General features: G+C 43.0%; 1 protein-coding gene across 1 annotated transcript in view; it reads left to right on the top strand.

The window, feature by feature from the left end:
• The window catches only part of tshz3b (teashirt zinc finger homeobox 3b), a 40584-nt gene extending 31530 nt beyond the window's left edge, over positions 1-9054 (top strand). The window contains exon 3 of the mRNA XM_071488907.1: positions 3587-9054. Within this exon, the coding sequence (XP_071345008.1) occupies positions 3587-7242 (3656 nt within the window). The 3' untranslated portion in view covers positions 7243-9054. The remainder of the gene's footprint in view (positions 1-3586) is intronic.
• The last annotated feature ends 12837 nt before the right edge of the window (positions 9055-21891 follow it).

Below are 21891 nucleotides of genomic sequence, written 5' to 3'. Positions count from 1 at the left end.
CAGTTAGTTTCTCTTCGGTCAAAACAAATGCATCTGCTGGTGAACTTCAGTGATACCCAATGAGGAGGACGTATACTCCACGGGTACAGATATCAGAGGACGTGAGGAAAGATCAGCTAATTTAAGAAAAATATAAATGCTGATTTGTTACGAATTAAATAAATATATAATTGTGTTTTGGAAGAAAATAAACACAAATAGGATAATAGATTGATGTGAGGTTGATTTTTAGTATATTTATTGTCACCAGGGCTGAATGATATACAAAAAAAAAAAAAAATGTAGTGATTATTTTGACAGTTTATTTGTCTTTGATTGTGATAAGAGTCACAATTTCAGTTGGAATAGTCATTTTTGCATTTTCATTTTCACTGAAAAAAATATAAAAATGATGATGATGTGATTTTTGTTTGGGCTTGTACCAAAAAAGCATGATCCTTTATATCTCTGTAGCACCACAATGCTCTATTTATGGTATACTGTGACACATTTTACCTTTATCGAAAATACTTGCAGCTCCTGCAATTTGGATTTTGTACTTGGCAATATTTCAATATCCATAATATGTGGATTAATTGTTCAACCAATAAATCAACAAATAATCTACCAGCTCCAACAGGCTGACTACACTGATGCTTTACATTCAGAAAGCAGTGTGATGGAGCTAATAAACAGCTAATACATAGTTGAAATGTCCATTTTCAACCACTCCGAATGGTGGAGGCGTGAATATAAACTTAACTGAAGCCACTAAAAAAGAGAAACACTGTGTTGTGTATGAAAAAATAAAAAGTGCAATAATATCCATTTTATGTTACCCTTTGCAACTGCCAGCAAGCTTCTGGTGGGTGGCAACATGCTGAAAGAAGACGGATTCAAAATGAACCTACACAAGCCACATTTTCACAAAGAAGATACTATTATGAGGCAGATATTTATATTAAAGTGGATATAGAGACTGTTGAAACTGCAATCAACAGTCTGCATATTTCATAATGCCACAAAACAGTGTGTGCAGCTGTGGTTGAATCCAAACTGTCATTGTCATTGTATCAATGTATTGTGACAAAATGTTTCCATATTTTAACATCATCTGCCTCAAACAAGTCCAGAAATCAGCTGTGCGCTTCATGTAGGTGGATGTAGCCTACACGCCGAGTTTTCATTCAGCACATCCTGGTCCTGCTGTTTTCCCCCTGATCCTCTGCATGTGTTTCTATATGTACCACTCACAGGTACACAAATCAGCACACACACACACAATTACACATGCTGTTCTTATCACACAAAGGCAGTTAATTTGAAGCTGTGTGTGTTTGTGTGTGTGTGTGTGTGTGTGTGTGTGTGTGTGTGTTGGGTTTTAAAGGAGATTTCACATTGATGTTTGGCCTTGATGAGAGCACCGGGCTGCTGTGTTCGTCTGTTTCCTCAGCCAGAGCATTGTTCTCTTAAACAGCTGTCGTTTTGGCTGATTCAGAACAGATGGCATGTACATGTGGGTCTGCTTGGCTGCACGTATGTGCGGGCGGGTGGATGTGTCTCTGAGACAGAATGGGGGAGAGAGAGAGAGAGACGCGGGGAGAGAGTGTGTGTGTTTTATATCCATAGATGTGAAAACATGCAGTTGAAATTGATCATCAAGGTTTTAAAACAGTTGTACTTCAATTAAGCAAAAGAAACAATAATAAATCATGCAGTGTGGAGAGGGATCAGGTGACCCTGCAATTCATTTTTTTAATCACACATAATAGCATTTAATACAAGATAAGGTGTGAAGTGTTTCAAATGGATGCTTTTTGTTGTGCTGAACACTGGAGCAGACTGCATGTTCAACAGAGAAGCTCCTGAGATTGCCTGAAGGCAAAGAGTTCTTATACTACAGCAGTTACAGTACAACTTGTGTGTGTGTGCATGAGTGAGTGTGAGTGTGAGTGTGAGTGTGTGATGTGTGATGTGTGATGGGCTCTGGGATATCTGTGTCTCTGTGCATCTGTTTATCCCACGGCAGTGTCGTATCATCGCCGATGGCAACCAGTGGCTTGACAATGACAGAGACTCCTCTCTGTGTTGCTGCTGATGCAGTACCAGCACATACACAAAGACAGACTCACATACACACACACACAACTTGCACTGCTCAGTAATAGATGGGAGTTGGCAACAGCTGAAGTGTGTTGGTAGCCTGTATTTTCAAGCTCTCACTTTTCCATAACCGCAGGCATTATTTTGAGTTTTACTTTCAACCTACTTACCTTACGCATATATTTTGTTCTCTTTTTTTCATCATATATACTGTTATACTGTTTAACCAACAGTTTAACCTGTTTTGTCATTTGTGTGTCTTTGAAAGTGGTAGATTGTAACTGAATATGTGCTCACATATGTGCCACACCCATCCCACTGACAGGCTGGCTCCATGTTTACATACCATGTTAGATGAGTGATGACCTGTTAGAAAGAGGAATGCTAGGCACAAGCCCACTGATGTTCACGCCTACACTCATCTATTTTGCCAGTGAGGTCTGTGTATGCATGTGCCTGTGTGTTGCTTCAGTTTTTACTCATAAATCCAGCCATAATCTCAAAGCGTGAGCATGCAGCATTTCTCATCTGATGTTGTTTTATCCTTTTGATAGACTTATTAACAAAAGAAAACATTCATAGATGTACAAAGAGGCGAGACTGCGATTTGTCTTGATACATCTTTTCTCTGTATGATTTCCATTGTATTAATCTTAAACTAGAGGGATTTGAATATAAATTGAAAGCCTCAAGCCCAGTCCCCGAAGCTAAACTGTAAATAATAACTCTAAACTTTTTCTAATCTTTGGTAATTGAAGCAAATGGGTTTTGCGGGGAGAGATTTGTCGCAGGCAAACGTACATACATTCATTTTTATTTACGAGGAGGCGAGGGCTGAGCAGTGTAATGAGTGAAAATGCATGCTTAATTTAAATGGCGAGTGTGTCTGTTAGGGAATGCATTAGAGTCTGCAGAAGAAGCGTAAGACATATTAATTGACAGACAGGAACCGCTGTCTCCGAGGTTGATACAAGTAATTTATTACTTCAGAAACGAATGCCACCGCCAGAATGTGCTTCATTAATTTCAAATTTAGTTTTAATTTCAAGCTGTTGCCCCTTGAGAAGAATAAGGTGGCAAGTTCTATTTGAAGACACATTTTCCCCTTTCCCTCCCTCCATTTTTCTCTTTCCGTCCTCCATCTCTCTCTCTCTTGCTGTCTCTGATTTTCTGCAATACAGAACAAAGACCTGGGGGTGGAGAGAAAATGGGAGGGGGTGGTGACTTGATTCCAATTTGAAAACAATGTCAATGTAAAAAGGAGGAAGTTAGAACAGAATTACTCCAACAGTTTATGATAGGAAATAGTTTGTATGTGAATTTTGCTGGACGATTGCTCTGTTTCCTCTGGAGAAAGTGTGAATGCCAGAATCTTGCATTTCTATCAGTTCCCCACTTGGTGATGAAAAAGGAATACAGAATTGAGAATCTCCTTTAGATATGCTGTCAGTGTGGTTCTAACAAATCTCTCTCTGTCTGTTTTTTATTCTCTCTGTCTGAGCAGCATATGTCCCTGAAGATGAGAAGGAAGCAGCCTTGTTGGATGAGGACCTGGATGGAGATGACTCAGCTCAGGAAGGGGAGGAACCTGCCGCCAAGTTCCTATGTCAGGACAAGGACTTCCTTCTCAAGGACAGGCCAGGATCCACTGGCTTCCATGACTCCCCCAATGCTGCTGACTTCTCTGGTCAGGAGATGGACAGTGAGTCTCATGTGAGCGAATCCAGTGACAGAATGTCTGATTTTGAGAGCTCCTCGCTTAAAAATGAGGATGATGTCCTCCTCTCTAAAGACCCCTCAAATGCCCTGTCTTTGTCTTCCTCCTCTGCCATGATGGCTGCTGCCAGTGTCACTGCTGCAGTAAGTGGAGATGAGGCCATATTAGCCACAACAGGGTCTGTGGCTGACAGCTTAGAAAAGATGAAGGCAATTTACACCTCCTTCCTGACCAACTCCTATTGGTCTACACTGAATCTGAACCTGAGCCAGCCCCCTGCAGAAAAACCCCCTCGCAGTCACAGCAGCAGTAGTAGTAGCAGCAGTAGCAGCAGCTGTGGTAGTGGAGGCTATGACTGGCACCAGACAGCTATGGCTAAAACCCTTCAGCAAGCTTCACAGAACCACCACAACAGACTGGGCCTGGTGCAACATCCCACAGTGGCTGTATCCACAGCATCTACAGAACCCAACCTCTTCAGTACGGTCCAGCTGTACCGGCAGAGCTCCAAGCTCTATGGCTCTATATTCACTGGTGCCAGCAAATTCCGCTGTAAGGACTGCAGTGCAGCCTATGACACACTAGTGGAGCTCACAGTGCACATGAATGAAACAGGCCACTACCGCGATGATAACCATGAGACAGACAGTGAGGGTACTAAACGGTGGTCAAAACCCAGAAAGCGTTCCTTGCTAGAGATGGAGGGGAAGGAGGATGCACAAAAAGTTCTAAAGTGCATGTACTGTGGGCACTCATTTGAATCCCTGCAGGACCTAAGTGTCCACATGATCAAGACAAAACACTACCAGAAAGTGCCTCTTAAAGAGCCTGTTACACCAGTGGCAGCTAAGATCATCTCCACAGCTCGGAAGAGAGCTCCTATTGACCTAGACATCCCTAGCTCACCTGACTCTAATGGAGGGACCACACCTAAGCCCCCCTCCCTCAACGACTCTAATGACATACTCCAGAGGGTTACCAACCCTTACATTACACCTAACAACCGCTATGGACACCAGAACGGTGCCAGCTATGCCTGGCAGTTTGAGTCCAGGAAGTCACAGATCCTCAAATGCATGGAGTGTGGCAGCTCTCATGACACACTTCAAGAGCTAACCGCTCACATGATGGTGACTGGACACTTTATTAAAGTCACCAACTCTGCTATTAAGAAAGGCAAACCCATTATAGAGTCGCCCCCCTCAGTCCCCACATCCAATTCAACAGTTGAAGAAAAGGTCCAGTCTGTTCCCCTGGCTGCCACAACCTTCTCCCCTCCAGCTGCCCCAGTGCCTCCTCCATCCAGCATCTCCCCTACTGCTATGGTTGTGGAGATAAAAAAGGAGGAGAAGGAGGAGGAATGCACTCAAGAGCTTATCATCAACAATGGTAACAATCTCAACAAAGAGAGGAAGGCAGGAGTTGAGGAGGAGGCTGAGGAGAAGTTTGATATTTCTTCAAAATACTCGTACCTGACTGAAGAGGATCTTGATGAAAGTCCAAAAGGGGGTCTTGATATCCTCAAGTCCTTGGAGAACACAGTTACCTCAGCCATCAACAAAGCACAGAATGGCGCTCCAAGCTGGGGTGGATATCCCAGTATCCATGCTGCCTATCAGCTTCCAAACATAATGAAGCTCTCTTTAGGCAATTCTGGGAAGAGCTCTCCCCTTAAATATATGTTCCCTGGAGGGGAGATCCTCTCTCCCACTGGTAAGAGCCAGCCTCTGATCTCCCCTCCCAGCCGCCAGACCTCTCCGTTACCCAAAAACAACTTCCATGCTATGGAGGAACTGGTCAAGAAAGTGACAGAGAAAGTGGCCAAGGTAGAGGAGAAAATGAGAGAGCCCAGTGGTGCTGTGAGGGGATCTCCTATGAGATGTACCACGCCCTCACCCTGCAACAGTGAGGCAGGGGACTCAGCCCGAGGAGAGTCCCCAAAAGAAAATAGAGCAGGTGGCTGTAAAACTCCTGAGAATACAAATGGAGTGGAAAAGGTAGTAGGCGATGGAAATGGATCCAATCACGGAGATTCAAATGGAGATATTTCCATGAAAGAGTCTGTGGAAAATGGAGTGGAGTCAGCCGCTGTGACATCGCCCCTGCCTGCCTCCCTGACTGGTAGTACAGCTATCATTACAGACCATCCACCTCCAGAACAGCCATTCGTCAACCCTCTCAGCGCTCTGCAGTCAGTAATGAATGTCCACCTGGGGAAGGCCGCTAAGCCTGCCCTGCCCTCCCTTGACCCCATGAGCATGCTGTTCAAGATGAGCAACAGTCTGGCAGAGAAAGCAGCTGTGGCTGCTTCCACCCCACCAACACAGACCAAAAAGCCCAGTAATGATCACTTAGACCGCTACTTCTACCAGCAACATATAAACAACGACCAACCCATGGATCTCACCAAAGGCAAAAATGCTGACAAAAACAGCAGTAGCAGTTCTCTCGGTTCATCAGCTCTCTCCTCCACCGCCTCCACCCCATCCTCGATTCCTCCCCATTCCACTGTCACTATGACCAAAGCCTCAGCTGCAGTAGCTTCCTTCATGTCCACCTCCCCTTTGAGAGAAAATGCCCTATCAGACATCTCTGACATGCTGAGGAACCTGACAGAAAGTCAGGCAGTCTCTAAGTCCTCCACACCTAGCAGCCAGTCTGAGCGCTCTGACATCGAAGGTGTCACACATGAGGAAACAGAAGATGTTTCACCAGCCCAGAAACGTAAGGGCCGCCAGTCCAACTGGAACCCTCAACACCTCCTAATCCTCCAAGCCCAGTTTGCTTCCAGTCTGAGACAAACAAATGATGGCAAGTACATAATGTCAGACCTGAGCCCACAAGAAAGAATGCACATCTCCCGTTTCACTGGCCTTTCAATGACTACAATATCCCATTGGTTGGCTAATGTGAAATACCAGCTGAGGAGAACCGGTGGCACCAAGTTCTTGAAAAACTTGGATTCAGGTCACCCAGTGTTTTTCTGCAGTGACTGCGCCTCTCAGATCCGCTCACCGTCCACCTATGTCAGCCACTTGGAATCCCATTTGGGCTTCCGTCTGCGAGACTTGGCCAAGCTTTCTGGGGAGCAGCTGCTCAGCCAGATATCACAGCAACACCATCAACATCGCCACACCAAAGGACTATCTGAAAAACTGCTCTCTAACCTTCACTCATCCAGCCACCCTTTACCCTCCTCTCTACCCACATCCATATCCTCTTCCTTACCCATTTCCCTTGCCTCGTCCTTAACCACCTCTCTGCCCTCAACTGAATCCCCATCACCCTCCCCGGACGACGACGATGGTGGGGCCATGTACCAGTGCAAGCTCTGCAACCGGACTTTTGCGAGCAAGCATGCAGTCAAGCTTCACCTGAGCAAAACTCATGGGAAGTCCCCTGAGGACCACCTCATGTATGTGTGTGAGCTGGAGAAACAGTAGCACTGGCTGGGGACAATGCTGCACTCTTTCATAATGGCTCACTCTTTCTTGACCTGTCTCTCTTTATCCTTTCACAGACATTTCTTTTAAAGAAAAGAAAGGATTGTTAACATGATGGAACTGCACAAAGATGCCATACAACTACTGCTTTGAGTTTTGGCACATGGTTTTAAATTTTGCATTGTAGCAGTTTTTTTTTTCTTTGTTTCAATGTGAGGTAGACTCACCCTGGTCCAACTCACTCGATTTCATGATCTGAGTGTGTGATGTGATCTCCTTTGATAGGACTAGTGAATTTTTTCATGATGTGCAGATGGGGGCTGTTGTCATGGGAAGACACAGTAAATGAAGGTTTAAAAAAAAAAGAGATTCTAAAATGAAGTGGTATGTATTTTGTGTACATGAAAATTAAGTTCCTTTATATTTTGGCATCACTGGGGTGTGATAAGCTGCATGCATAAATGAAACAGTTTAGTTAAACATTTTATAACTAAATCTGGTGCACTTTCCATGATTTTTTCTCTTCATGTTTTCACTCTATCCTGCTCGCTCTGTCTTTGTTTTTCTTTTTTCTTAATAACATTTTTGTGCTGGAGTCAGCATTTAAAATTTAACCCTCTGAGTACGTCAAAGCACTTCCACACCTAAGATCCAAACACTATAGACTGAAAGATTTGAGATTGGGAATTATTGAAGCTATTGTGAGAATTTGAAGGACAATGTGTGCATTGTGTCTGCGATTTCCAGACATAGAGTGCAATGCTACACATGAAAGCCAGAAGATTTTGTATTCATCTTGGGCTTTATACTTGTCTGGAAGATGCTCACAGGACTTGACACAAACATTGTAGAAAAAAGTATGGGGTTAAAAAAAAACAAAACAAAACAAACAAACAAACAAAAAAAAAGAAATCTTAAGTCTTTTACTTTGGTCGATCAGGGACCTATATTAATTCAGGTCTGTGTAAAATATGTATATAAAAACATATTAAGTAATTCCTGTCTAAATTATGCATCATTTCTATATTTTTAATTTAAAAGGATTATGACTATCTGCTGGTGCACAGTATATGAAGACGTAAATAAAATTGTTTTGCACAATAGTTTTATAAATGTGTTATTTAATCAAAGGATACGAAAAAAAAGGGAGGTAACAAAGGGATGACAACAGGTGAATCTTTTTATTCCCGACTCGTGCTCAAAGGGTTAAAGACTCTTTTTACCAGACACTACTCTACATGTGCCGCTGTATGAACACTAAAAAGATATTAAAGGTTGTACAAAAAAAGATGTTACTTTATGAAGATATTTCACATGTAAACTGTTATTTATAAGCACTCTTGGTTGTTTCATATTGTTGAATGCTTTTTTGATTGGTGTTTTTTTGTTTGTTTGTTTTTCTTTTTTTTATTATTATGTTTTTTTTGTTTTTTGTTTTTTTTTTTTGTTCTGTCTAATTGCTCTGCCATGATTCCACACTGCAGCTTTATCTTTTTGGGATATGAAAGGTAACCATGGTTACACTAACCCCTTGAGTGACAAGTTCTGCTACATTTTTGGCAGTTAATTTGCTGAAGTAACTGACAGCTGCCAGTGTAGAGAAATAAAAAATAATAAAAAAAAAATTTATGTGTAAAATATTGGCATGTAAACAGCACAGATACTGTTATGCATTCTGTGCGGTTAGTCTTTTTCATTTCGTTCTTTCGTTTTCTGTTGTTGTTGTTCTTGACAATGAACCCCCATTATATGACTTCATATAACCTTGTTTTCTACTGCAGCATTAAAAAAAGGAAACTGTTTTTTGCAATAATGTGTGTGTGTGCATTGTGTGTGTCATGGCTATCAATTATGTGTGTGCTGTGCAGTCCCTAATGAGCACATTAGACTGGGAGTGTGTCAACGTCTGTCTGTGACGAGCTGCAGACTAGTTTACAGTGAGTGGCAGCAGTGGGGCCGTGTGGGAGGCAAACACACATTCGTGCGTGCGCACACACACATATACAGGCATTCAGACATGCAAACAGACACCATCATTGTTGGGCACTTGAATAGCCTCATCTGTTGTTCTAGTGGTTTAGACTAAGGCATATACTACATATATAAGGCTGAGTCTGCAACACAAGATCTCAGAAACAGTAAACAATCAAATGGCAAAAAGTTGTTTTATTTTTATAAGGGCGAAGTGGATGTTGGTGGTCTCTAATAATGTACAATGTACAAGTTGTCATTAATGGAGTTTAAAAACAAATGACAAAAAAAAAAAAACCCAAAAAACTCCTTGCTACTACTTGCTTGCTCGATTTTAAATATCTTGCCATTTAATTTGGCCAAATAACTTATAAACATTTTTTAGATACAGGGATATAAATCAAAACATACAAACATACTTGTACACACTGCTATCTGAAAAACAACCACATAGCAGTTGGGTTCCATACTCACCTTTTTCTTTCCACATGCGATATGGACACGCACACACACACATATAAAGTTTCTCTTCCATATCTCCAGCTCTATAATTACCTCTGACGTCCATTTTGTGACTGCTCTCAAAGAGGTAAGGAACCTGACAGACATATTTGTTTATGCTTTGTGGGAGATGACAACAGTGCTGACAGGATGAGCAGGTCCTTTCAAGTGTTTATTTATTCATATTTTTCCCCTGTCCAGATGCGTTGATTAAATAGTAATTGTATCACGATCAATTTGATGGTACGTGCTACACCACGGCGCGATATAGATTAAGCAGATGGAGTGAAGAGTTAAAGCTTACGGGGGGGGGATCTGTAAGGGCTGCTCTCTGTCCGAAGATATACATGAGAATCAGTATATGTTCAGGATACGGAGTTTCAAGAACAAACACATACATCATCAACACGTGAAAAGCTGCGCATACATACACACAAACACATAACACAAACATACACAGTGCACACATAAGATAGCAAAGTTAGACAGTGAGCTGAGTGAGTGCTGTGTGTTCCTGAACTACGATTTTTCTGCTCTGTTCTGCCACTTAATATACCATGCTGAGGAAAAACATCCAAACATGGGCAAGTACACACACCTGCACACGACGCTAACACCTCTGAACGGCACAGACGAGGATACCAAATTCTCCTCTTTTCTGCATGCGTACACACATTGATGCACACACACAGACATACACACACACACACCTCTCAACAGCCAGGTAGAAGGACTTCATCCGCTGTGACAAGGTGCCACTGTGTGTGAAAATGTCAGCCTTCAACAGTGCAGCCTGAAGTCTGGCACCATATTTAAGACTCTCATTAGCCTCAAAGAAAATATGCGTGAAATTGAAGTGTAAGAAAGCCATTTTCTCTCTCCCTGCCTTCACATCTGGCAAGTAGAGGCAAGGGCTTATTAAGGTTCAAAACTAACATGCAGGAGACAGTGGGTACCACCACTGGGAAGTGCACGCACACACACTCATGCAGACACACAAAAGAAATATATTCACATTCATAGAATTACTATGTGTCTCAATGTAATCATAATGTGCAATCAGTTACAGTGAGTGAAGTAAAATGAGGAGTAAACGCTCACCTCCAGACACTGATCACCTGCAGAAAACAACTTTTTTTTTTAAAAGCAACCCCTATACTCAGACAGCTTTAGTTCATCTCTGTTCAACAAAAACACCACTACACCATAATGTGCACCATTGATGAAGATCATGACAAGCTGCACCGAATTCCTACACAAGGGGCAATGATAAGTATGTTTTATCTTATGTTGATACTCAAAATGCTCAGAAATTAAAAAGAAGCAGAGAAACCTTAAGAAATCAGTCATCAGTGTTGTTCTACTCCAACTGTGAACTCCACCAGTAATGACTACATACAGAGGTAATTACATCATGCAAAAGGCTGTTGCTGAAGTAGTGTCAGTCTTAAATACTGGGTCCACGTCATTCACAGTTACAACCTTGTGTCTCATGCTGAAGGGTCAAAGACAAAAAGGGGTTTTCAAGCATCAAACCAGACTAGGTCAAAACCTAGTATATGGCCGGACCGCCTACAGTGAAATCCTGATTTTATTACTGCGACGTCATCTGACAAAATTACCAAACACATAAAAAGGCAAAGACTGTGCTGTGATTTGTACTTTTAAAATGATCACTCAGATAGAAAGTTAGATGAGACAAACTATTCTTATTTTTTTTTTTTTATGTTATTTTTTCATGCTTTTGCCTTCATTGCAGTCATGGTGAAAGAGGGAGAGAGACAGGTTAGTTGGGGAGTGTGAGAGGGGATGACATGCAGCAAAGGGCCACAGGCCGGACTGGAACCCATGCCACCTAGGGCACTATGAAACAAAATTGTACTAACTTTGGTGATGGTGATGTCAAATCAGCAACACACAACACCATATGGGGGTTGCGGTGGTGGAGGGAGCTGAACATTGGCATTAGCATGACTGTAAGAATAATGGCGAGGAAGTGTCAAGTTATACGGCAATGTACACCTGAATGAATAATATTAGATTACTTGCTACACAACTGTGAATGAGACAATACAAGCGTACTATACAGCTCTGCCTGAACTAAGGCTACACGTCATTTCAGTCAGCAACACTTACCTCTAGGAAGTGACCATTTACTGCAAATGTTTACACATGTAATGATATGTGTAAATTCCCTAAAAAGGCTCTTTTGTTTGAGGGAGTTCTCAATGAAGCCAAGCAATAGGGTGTCAACTCTGGTATGAGAGCTAATACCCCCAGCACAAAATTATTGCTCCCTGCTAAATAAGTTTTATCGGGATGTGCATCAGAAAAAAAAAAAAGAAAAAAAAAAGAAAGAAATAATAAATAAATAAATAGGAAAACAAAGCCACAGCAATTGCACAGTTAAAAAGTTTTTTCTGCTGCCAAATGTACTTTCTTGCTGGGAGCAGGTGATGGTGATTGTCACTTGACCAGAACTTTGACCATTTTTGTTTTTACAAGTCAAGAGGTTATGTACAGTGAGTTGCTATCAGGAAAAAACCAGGGCTAGCTGGTTAGCATTCTAGTATGCCAACTACAGTTGAAGAAAAGATGTGATAGAGTCATAGGTTAACATTGGTGTTGCTTTCAGACAGCTGTTGGTGAGTAAAGTAATATAGTTTGATGCTGAACTTGTGTTTTCTCTGTCTTCTAGATAAAAAAAAGAAAAGAAAACAGCCATTAATGCTAACGCTAGTGATTTAATTACTTAAAGGTGTGTTCACCACACAAAATCACATAAAATAGACTACAGTCAAAAATTAGATGGCAGCTGCTGAGATCTGCAACATTTTAGTAGGAGCTGCTGTTTTATATATATATATATATATATATCCGGGCTATCTCACAAGCTTGCTTTCATTTGACATAGTGCTCGTCTTTTAGCTGTCTAGCTGCCTCTCTATGGTAGAGTGTGCAGTAAGTGTGCTGGCAAGTTTACCAGGCCAGAGTGCAGTGACTGCAGCCTTTTGGCTTGGTTTAGGTCAATTTTGTAGTTACTGTAAAATAAAATAAGCTGTTTTTGCCAAAATAACACATATCTATGGCACAATATTTTTATATCGTAAATCATAAGGGTTATAACTCAACTTTGACCAAATATGTAGTTACTACCATTGTAGGGCAGAATGGCTCAATGGCTAACAAAAAATAATCATTAGTTGCATCTCTGCTCATGTCCTAAGATACAATATACTTATGGACCTTCCGATTTTCTGAAAAATGCACTAAAATGAACTAAACATGATTGCCCTATTCTCTGTACCATGTAAAACTGCCAATGGGAGGCAGGCTTTTGGCAATGTAAAACAACTGTACTGCTTGACGCTAGCTATGCCAGTGAACATTAACATCTTAATAGTGGTTTTGGAGATGGTGCTATGTGCCAACATACCACACCCTCATTGTAGCCCACACAATGCAACCGTCAGAATCCCCCAGGAACACTGAGAGAGCCTCCACAATAGTAAAGCTGCTCACATGCATTTGAGGAAGGTGCGCTGCAGATCCAGATAGCTTTATCTAAAGAAGGGGGCTGGCGGGAGGGTGGGAATACAAGCTCAGTGGATCTACTCCTCACAATGGAATCACACGGCATAACATAAATAAAGCCAGAGTACAAGCAACCATGCTCCTTACACAAAGACACACAGGGAGCGTGCCCTGTCCATCTCACTTTCCCTTGATTTCTTTTTCTGTTCCCATTTCTTCTTTCTCCTGTTCTTTCTTTCACTTGCACACACAGTCACACAGACACAATGCTACCTATAGGCAGACTAGGCATCTGCCTTACACATCCTATTTTCCAATTAAACTTAATATAGATGTTATTGTTAGTATTTTATGCCAGTGAGCTTAAAACCCAACCAACCACACAACCACTTCAGAGGAGGCCTCATCGCCGTCTAGTATGAATAGATCTGATTGGCTGATGTGTCTTAGAAAAACACAAAAGCTTGTTAATAAGTCTATCAAAGATAGAAACAGTTTCCTCAGATAAATCAAAACTATAATTTCTGCTGAGAAATCTCAGAAGTTGTTTTAAGCCATATTTTCTCCTTGTGCTCCTGTTGGTAACAGTCAGTACATCTAAAATATCAAAACAACTACAGATGTCCTTGATGCCCAGATGACGAATAACAATGACTTTGGTAATCCCCTGACCTCCCCTCTAGCGACACCTGCTGGTAACAGGTTTCATGTATTCAGGGAAGTATCTCATTATCTGCTGAAGATATTAGCACAAAACTTTGTACAGATGTCCATGGGTTCCAGAGGATGAATCCTAAAGACTTTGGTGATCCCTTGACTTTTCCTTTAAATGGCAATATCAGGCCGAAATTTTAATTTGCCCAATATTTTGGTTTAGGATTTAATACCTGCAAAACTAATTCTCGTTAGCCTTAGCTATACTTGTGTTAAGTGCTGAATAGCAACTGTTTGCATGCTAACATGCTATGGTAATGGTATTTTCATTGTGAGCATATTAGCATGCTAACACATGATTTTAGCTCACAGCATAGCTATGACAAAGTACAGCCTCACAGAGCCAGACTGTTACAGCCTCTGAAAACGTAAATCTTAAATATTTCTTTGCAACATCTGCAACATAAGTATTCATAGTGTTGCTAAGTAAACAACAATCAAAATTAAAGTTCAGTTGTTATTCATTTTGTTCACATGAGACTACAGTACACAGAATATGAAGCTGGCATTTCAGGGCCTTTCACCTTTAGTCTTGTTTTCAGTTGTACAGTTTTTACAGTACAGCTCATAAGTGGAATAGCAGGGGATGCGAGAAGTATTTAACATCAATAGCACGGTGTATAGTTTCAGAGCCAAGGTTATAACTGTTACTCTACAAAAACAATGGACTAAGACTTTGACAAGTTACAGCTACTCTTTGCCAACAACACGTTAGTCAAACCCAATATTATTCCAAGGAGGAGAGTCTATCAACCATTCCCACCCAGCGTTGTGGGAATAGTTTTGTATGTATGATTTTGTAAGAAGGAGGGAGTTATGCACTGAATGTGATTGAAAACTTAAATGACTCACTTTATTGAGTCTTTATTCTGCATAACACTAAAGAGAGTGCAAAGCTTCAACTACCCTCTTTACTCAGTTGATATTGATTGACCGGGGTTTCAATTCAAAGAGGGCCTCTTAACAAATATCTGCCTAGAGCCTCCAATCTGCCGTGCTTCAGCATCATCAGATTCAGCCACTGTCTACTTGACAACTTGAAACAATTCAGATTGATTTTCAGACAATTTTTACAGCATGTTTTTTGCCTTGTTACTTAAAATCATTGTTCCCTAGGTGGACTACGAGGCAACTGCATCCATTATTTCTGTCACTTTCGTGGGTTTTGACATGTGGTTCCCTTGACAAATAGCCAGTGGGATTTTAACATAAAAAAGCAAAATAAGCTCTGTAACAAACACAAGTTTATGATGCGCATTTTGTCCATCACAACAACCTTCACAAATGAACACCACTTCTATCATTTCTGAAGCCTAAATACAATCGCCAGAAGTGAAAAGCTAATGTTAGGCCCTAGACACAGTTGTAGTTTGATCTAGTGTGCTTAACTCTTCCACAAAAGCCTTTGCTCTTTTGCCATTTTTTTGCAAATGGCCTTTTTTTAAGACACATATAGGTTCACAGACATCATGACTTGGTTATTAACTGATTTATAATTCCTCGTAGAATAAAACATGAAAATGTCTTGTCTTGTGGTTATCACAGACCTTACTTCAGCCATCTCACCAAAAACCCATTCAAAAACACCTCTAGACTTCGGGATGAGGGAACCCAAAGGCTTTTAGGACTCATTCCTGCAGCAATTTATGGCAATAGCAATTTTAAAATTAAGAGTTTTTTATATATCACATTGCATTCAGTGTGCTATCTGCTTGGTGTTTCACAGACAGGTTGATAACTTGTTACATAAAGTGCGAATTTTTTTTCCAAAAAAGTGTTATTAACCCCTCTAAACCAAAGATGGACCGACATCAACTCCAAAAGTCTTAAAATCGGGACAAAATGTCAGCTCTTTTTAAATGCACTCAATCTGGCAACTGTGCCAAGGAGAAGCTGATAGCCTTTGTGGGCGGGGTGGGCAGTTCTTCAGCTCTGCTTGCCTATCTGTAAAATGACCACCATTGCTGTGGATCTAACCATGGACTCTAAGTACCTCATGCCACATTCTCTACAGGCAAACACAACTGGAAAGAATATTGAAACATATTCTCAGGCTGCATGACTGAAGCTTTTCTGGGTACACTGACGACACACACTAATTACATGGAGATATGGGTTATGTTGCTGTTGAAAGCATATCTGTAATTCTGAAAATACAGACTGTCAATTGGAGATAAGAGTTTTCGTCAGCCCCCTGGTGTATGACGTGGTGTATGGAATTCTACAGAGTCACTTATTGCTCCCACTCGCGATCGTGAGCTGCAGAAGTTTGTCAATAACACTGCAGTTATTCCACCACCGGCAGTTCAAGGTAAGACAAATTAAAATCTTAATTAACTTTGCAGTGACTCTACCTGTCTTTTCTCACAGTTGATTTAAAAGTAGAATAACAACCTACTGTTCACCGCCTTTTGTGGACAAAACTTGTCATACCTGCAGCAACAAACCATTCCAGAAACAAACCAAATGTAACTCATTTGGATGTAAAACAAAAAAACCTTCTGTACTGCCCTCGCAGTGCATGTGCCGATGCAAGGCTAGACAGTCAGATAACAGTTAGCTAGAAGCCCTCCAAAAAACCACAAGGCTTGACTTTTCTTGTCCTTTAATGAAGTCTTCTCCTCCAACATCACCGTAAAAAGATAAACATTCTCCAAGGCAAAAACGTTTGTAAACATTTGACAATATGACTTCAGCAGTCTGCTTAACTGTCTGTACTCAACTCAGCTCTCCTAAGCATGTAACAGAGGAAAACAACGGAGCTGGTTACATAGCTGCTGCTAACGAACCGAGCGCTGACTACGATGCGGTTTTTCGAGACCAAAGAAAAGACCACTCACTCTGACGCGGTTTCTGACAACCAACAACATACACTTTTAAAATCTACTTATGAACTGATCAATTTTAACTTAACTCATTATTTTTAACTTCTTAATCTGAAAAGGCAGTACACTCCCCGCTTGATATGATTACATTATATCACTCCAGATACACACACATTTTAAAGGGGAATGCTTTCTGAAAACAACACACATTAAGTCTCTGAAAGAAGGACTACGATCTCCGAGACCGGCCTTAGGAACACCTTGTTCGTCCCATCTTTCACAATCCGCACTTCGACCTTGCGGACTCTGTTATCACTGCTTGGCAAAGTCTTCACGACTAGACCCATAGGCCATTCGTTCCTGCTGGCTTGACTGTCTTTCAGCAAGACAACATCTCCTATTTTCACATTTGGTTTGTCCTCTGTCCACTTCCTGCGGCTCTGTAGCGTAGACAGATACTCTCCCTTCCATCTCTTCCAAAACGTGTCAGCAAGACACTGAACGTGTTTCCACTGCTTGCTGTACAACTGAGCCGTGTCGAAGTTTCCACTGGGGGCTGAAACTGCACTCGTCTTTTGAGTAAGGAGTGTTGCTGGGGTGAGCACCATAGGCATATCCGGGTCTGTGGATATGGCAACAAGAGGTCTTGCGTTCATGGTTGCCATGACTTCCGCCATGAAAGTACTCAGGACTTCATGAGTGAGACGTGTTGGTCCTGCCTGAAGCAACATCGCATCCAGGATGCGCCTGGCAACCCCGATGAGCCTTTCCCAGGAGCCGCCCATGTGGGAAGCATGAGGGGGATTAAACACCCAGGAACAGCCTTTCTCCTGGCGGTACTTCTTGATTGTTGTGTCTCATGTGCTTATACCCAATTCTTCACAAGCTCCCACAAAATTGGTCCCTCTGTCTGACCGCAGAAGTTTTGCTGGACCTCAAACTGCAAAAACCCTCCGGAGAGCGTTGATAAAGCTGTCGGTTGACATGGTTTTGATTAGCTCGATATGCACTGCTCTGGTCGACATGCACATAAACAATACAGCCCAGCGTTTGCTGTCTGCAGATCCTCCTGTTGTCCGACGTGTCATGACAGACCACGGACCAAAGACATCGAGGCCAACTGTGGTGAATGGAGGCTCAGGAGTAAGTTGGTCGGCAGGCAGATTGGCCATCTTCTGATTCTCCAACCTTCCTCGTAGCCTGCGACAGGTAATGCACTTGTAAATGACAGAAGACACTAGACGCTTGCTCCCAATTATCCAGTATCCAGCCGATCTTATGGCTCCTTCTGTAATGTGTCTCCCTTGATGAGCTACTTGTTCGTGGAAGTGTCTCACAAGAAGTGTAGCGATATGATGCGTGTGTGGAATAATCAATGGATGTTTTTCTTTCTTTGACAGATCAGCATGAGAAAGACGACCTCCAACACGAAGCATCCATCTTCGTCCACGACTGGATTGAGTCTTTCGAGTGCGCTCTGCTGGGGATAGGTCTGTTCGCTTTCAAGACACTTGAATTTCTCTTTAAAGGCACTGTGCTGAACAGAGCGGATGATCACAGCTTTGGCTTGCAGAAGCTCACTCATGCTGGACGCGTCTCCAAAACACTTCCATCCTTTCTTTTCATCCTTGTCTGACTTTCCTTTGAACGATGCTGCAACGCGAATGAGTCTGGCTACGGTGTGATAGAGTGTTCTCCAGCTTGAACATCTCTCGAAGTGTTGAGAGCCCAACTGAGACTCTAATGCCTTGGTTGCCAGAACTGTAGCCTCCGGACGAATCTCATCATCCACTTCAGGATCAACGAGGGAGAAGACACTAGATTCGGATATTTCCGCTGCTTTGTCTTGATAGAGAAAAGCTGGACCTGACAGCCAGCTGCTCTGATGGAGTTGGCGTGCTGGCATGAACCTCGTCGCATGATCAGCGGGATTCAGATCCGTCGGCACATAGTGCCACTGACTGGGGTGAGTAGATCATCTGATCTGAGTTACCCAGTTGGAGACATAGAGGTAAAACCTTCTTGTACAGTTATGAATGTAGCCAAGAACAATTTTACTGTCTGTGAAGAACTTGACAGTGTCCACTTCCACATCCATCTCATCACTGATCAGCTCGTACAGCTCAACAGCCAGCACAGCTGCGCAGAGCTCCAAACGTGGAATGGTGTGAGCGGGCTGAGGAGCTAACTTTGACTTCCCCATGACAAACCCGATGTGATATTGTCCCTCGGCGTCTGCAGCTCTCATGTAAGCCACTGCTCCTATGGCTACTGTGGAAGCGTCTGAAAAGATACACAGTTCTTTTGTTTGTGTTGAAGACAGCGAAACTGGTATGTAGCACCTCTTTATGTGCAGGTCTTCTAGAGCTTTCAAAGAGTCTCTCCACGAGTTCCACTCTGCCTCCATTTGTGGGGGGAGAGGAGCATCCCACTCACTCTGCTCAGATGACAACTCCCGGAGAAGCGCTTTTCCTTGCATGGTAATAGGAGCTACAAAGCCCACGGGGTCATACAGACTGTTGACCGTAGACAACACACCTCTTCGCGTGTATGGCTTTTCTTTGCGGGACACCAGGTAAGTAAAGCTGTCTGTTTCCAAGTTCCAGGAGAGGCCTAGACTCCTCTGAAGAGGGAGGGGATCCACTCCGAGATCCAGATCTTTGAGATCTTTGGCTCGGTCCTCGACCGGAAACGCTTCCATCACCTGGCTACTGTTCGACGCCAGCTTGTGCAGTCGCAAGTTGGATTCTGCCAACATTTCTCTGGTTCGTGTGAGGAGATCTATCACCTCTTCTGGTGTGGCGACAGACGTGAGACCGTCATCGACGTAAAACTGCCTCTCAACGAACTGTCTTGCGTCGGAACCATGTTCTTGTTCACCTTTCTGCGCTGCTCGTCTCATGCAGTATATGGCCACCGCAGATGAAGGGCTGTTTCCAAAAACATGGACCTTCATCCTGTACTCGGTCACATTCTTGTCAATGTCATTGTCTTCATACCAGAGGTACCGAAGATAGTCTCTGTCCTCTTCTCAGACGACAAAACAATAAAACATTTGTTCCACGTCTGCTGTAAGAGCCACGCGTTCTTTACGGAAACGCAGAAGAACTCCTAGCAGAGTGTTATTCAAATCCGGTCCACTCAGGAGGACGACGTTGAGTGAGGTTCCATCACACTCGGCGCTTGAGTCGAAAACAACACGTATCTGGGTAGGTTTCTTCGGGTGATACACACCAAAGGTTGGTAAATACCAGTGTTCTTTCTCTTTGTCCAGAGCTGGAGCAAGCTCGGCTTGGTCACTGTCCAGCATTCTCTGCATGAACTTGATGTAATGCTCTCTTGTTTCTGGCTTTTTCTCCAGGGTTCGCCGAAGTGAGCAGAGGCGTTTCAAGGCTTGCTCCCTGTTGCTTGGAAGGCGTCGCCTGGGAGCCCGGAATGGTAAAGGAGCCACCCAGCTATTTTCTTCATTTTGATAGACGTCTGTGTCCATGATAGCTAGGAAGGCTTTGTCTTCTATGGACAGCGCTAGCTTGTTGTCACCCTTGGACCTGTCGAACACAGAAGACCCCAAGTTGTCTGTGTCCACATGGAGACTTGTGTTTACGTCACCTGCTGGTAAGGTCGTGCTGTGATGAGGAGCCATACCACCATAGTCTTCCTTCACATGGATACTGTTTGGACATGGCTATAGGAAGGACGTGCGGCCGTTGTTCAGGACGTTTGTTCTGTAGACGTTCACCTCTGATGGCTTATGAACTGAGCCCAAGCACACGTCTCCTACAACGACCCAGCCTAGGTCTAGCCTCTGAGCGTAAGGCGCGTTCTGGGGGCCGTTGATTTGCTCACGTACCTTGTGTACTCTTAGGATGTCCCTCCCTAAGAGCAAGAGGATAGGTGCGTTGTGGTCCACAGGCGTGATTTTACCAGCCACTGACCGTAGATGGGGGTGATAGTGTGCAACCTCTGGGGACGGGATTTCTGTCCTGTCGTCAGGCATCATGTCACACTCTATTAAGGGAGGTAGGGCAAGCTTTACTTTTCCATCCATGGACTCAATGACGAAGTTAGTAGCTCTCCTGCCAGACGTCTCTAACTTCCCAGCACAGGTTTTGAGAGTGTAAGGGGCGGAGCTAGTTTTTACTCCTAAGAGACTGAAGAACTCTGTCTTGGCGAGGGACTTATTGCTTTGTTCGTCTAGCACTGCATACATGTTGATTGCCTTCTCCTTGCTCCCTTCAGGATATGCTTTCACCAAGCAGATCTTGGAACAAGAGCGTGCACCGTCTGCATTCCCACAAACCTCCATACATCTGGAGGTGACTGAAGAAGGTGGGCTTTCGCTTTGCTCCCCGCTTTCGTTTTTGTCGTCAGCTGCACTCTGCGTGGTCAGAAGAGGAGGACCGGGGTGCAGAGCTGTGATGTGTTTGTCACTGCTACACTCAAAACACTTGACAGTCATTTTACAGTCTTTGACTATGTGTTGAGTAGACCCACAACATCTGTAGCAGATGTGATTCTCTCTGAGGTATGACTTGCGTTCTTCTAGAGTTTTGTTTCTAAAGAGCTTGCACTTTTTCAGTGGGTGGGGCTTTCAATGTATCGGACACTGACGATCAGGTTCTTCCATTTTCTTCTGAGAAGGACTGGCTTGGTTACCTGATGACTCTGCAGGGATGTCAGTTTTATGTACAGCTACAGGCCCCCTACCACTGTACTTTGTAGGCCTTTCTGTTCTGGGAGTGACGTGACCGCTGCTGGGGGTTATAATGAAGCTTGGATCGTTTTTTATCTTTGCTTGTCATTCAACGAACCTCGAGTAGACAGAAAAGCGAGGAAAAGCCACTCTGTAATCCTCCTTGTACTTGCTTCCGAAGCTGGTCCATTTATCTTGGAAGTTATAAGGGAGTTTCTCCACTATTTGTTTCACACCACGTGCTGTATCCAAATATGAGAGCCCTGGAAGTGCACCGTCCTGCTTAGCACCCTCCAGTTCACAGAGAATGTCACTTAGCTCTCTCAGCTTAACAGTGTCTTTATTGGTCAGCCTTGGGAAGTTCTCAATGTTTCTAAGCAGCGCGTCCTCAATGACCTCAGGAGTCCCATA

Source organism: Trachinotus anak, unplaced genomic scaffold (genome assembly GCF_046630095.1).
Source record: "Trachinotus anak isolate AG129_WGS33_773 ecotype Australia unplaced genomic scaffold, CSIRO_AGI_Tana_v1 ptg000011l, whole genome shotgun sequence".
NCBI lineage: Eukaryota > Metazoa > Chordata > Actinopteri > Carangiformes > Carangidae > Trachinotus > Trachinotus anak.
This window is presented reverse-complemented; position numbering and strand designations above follow the sequence as displayed.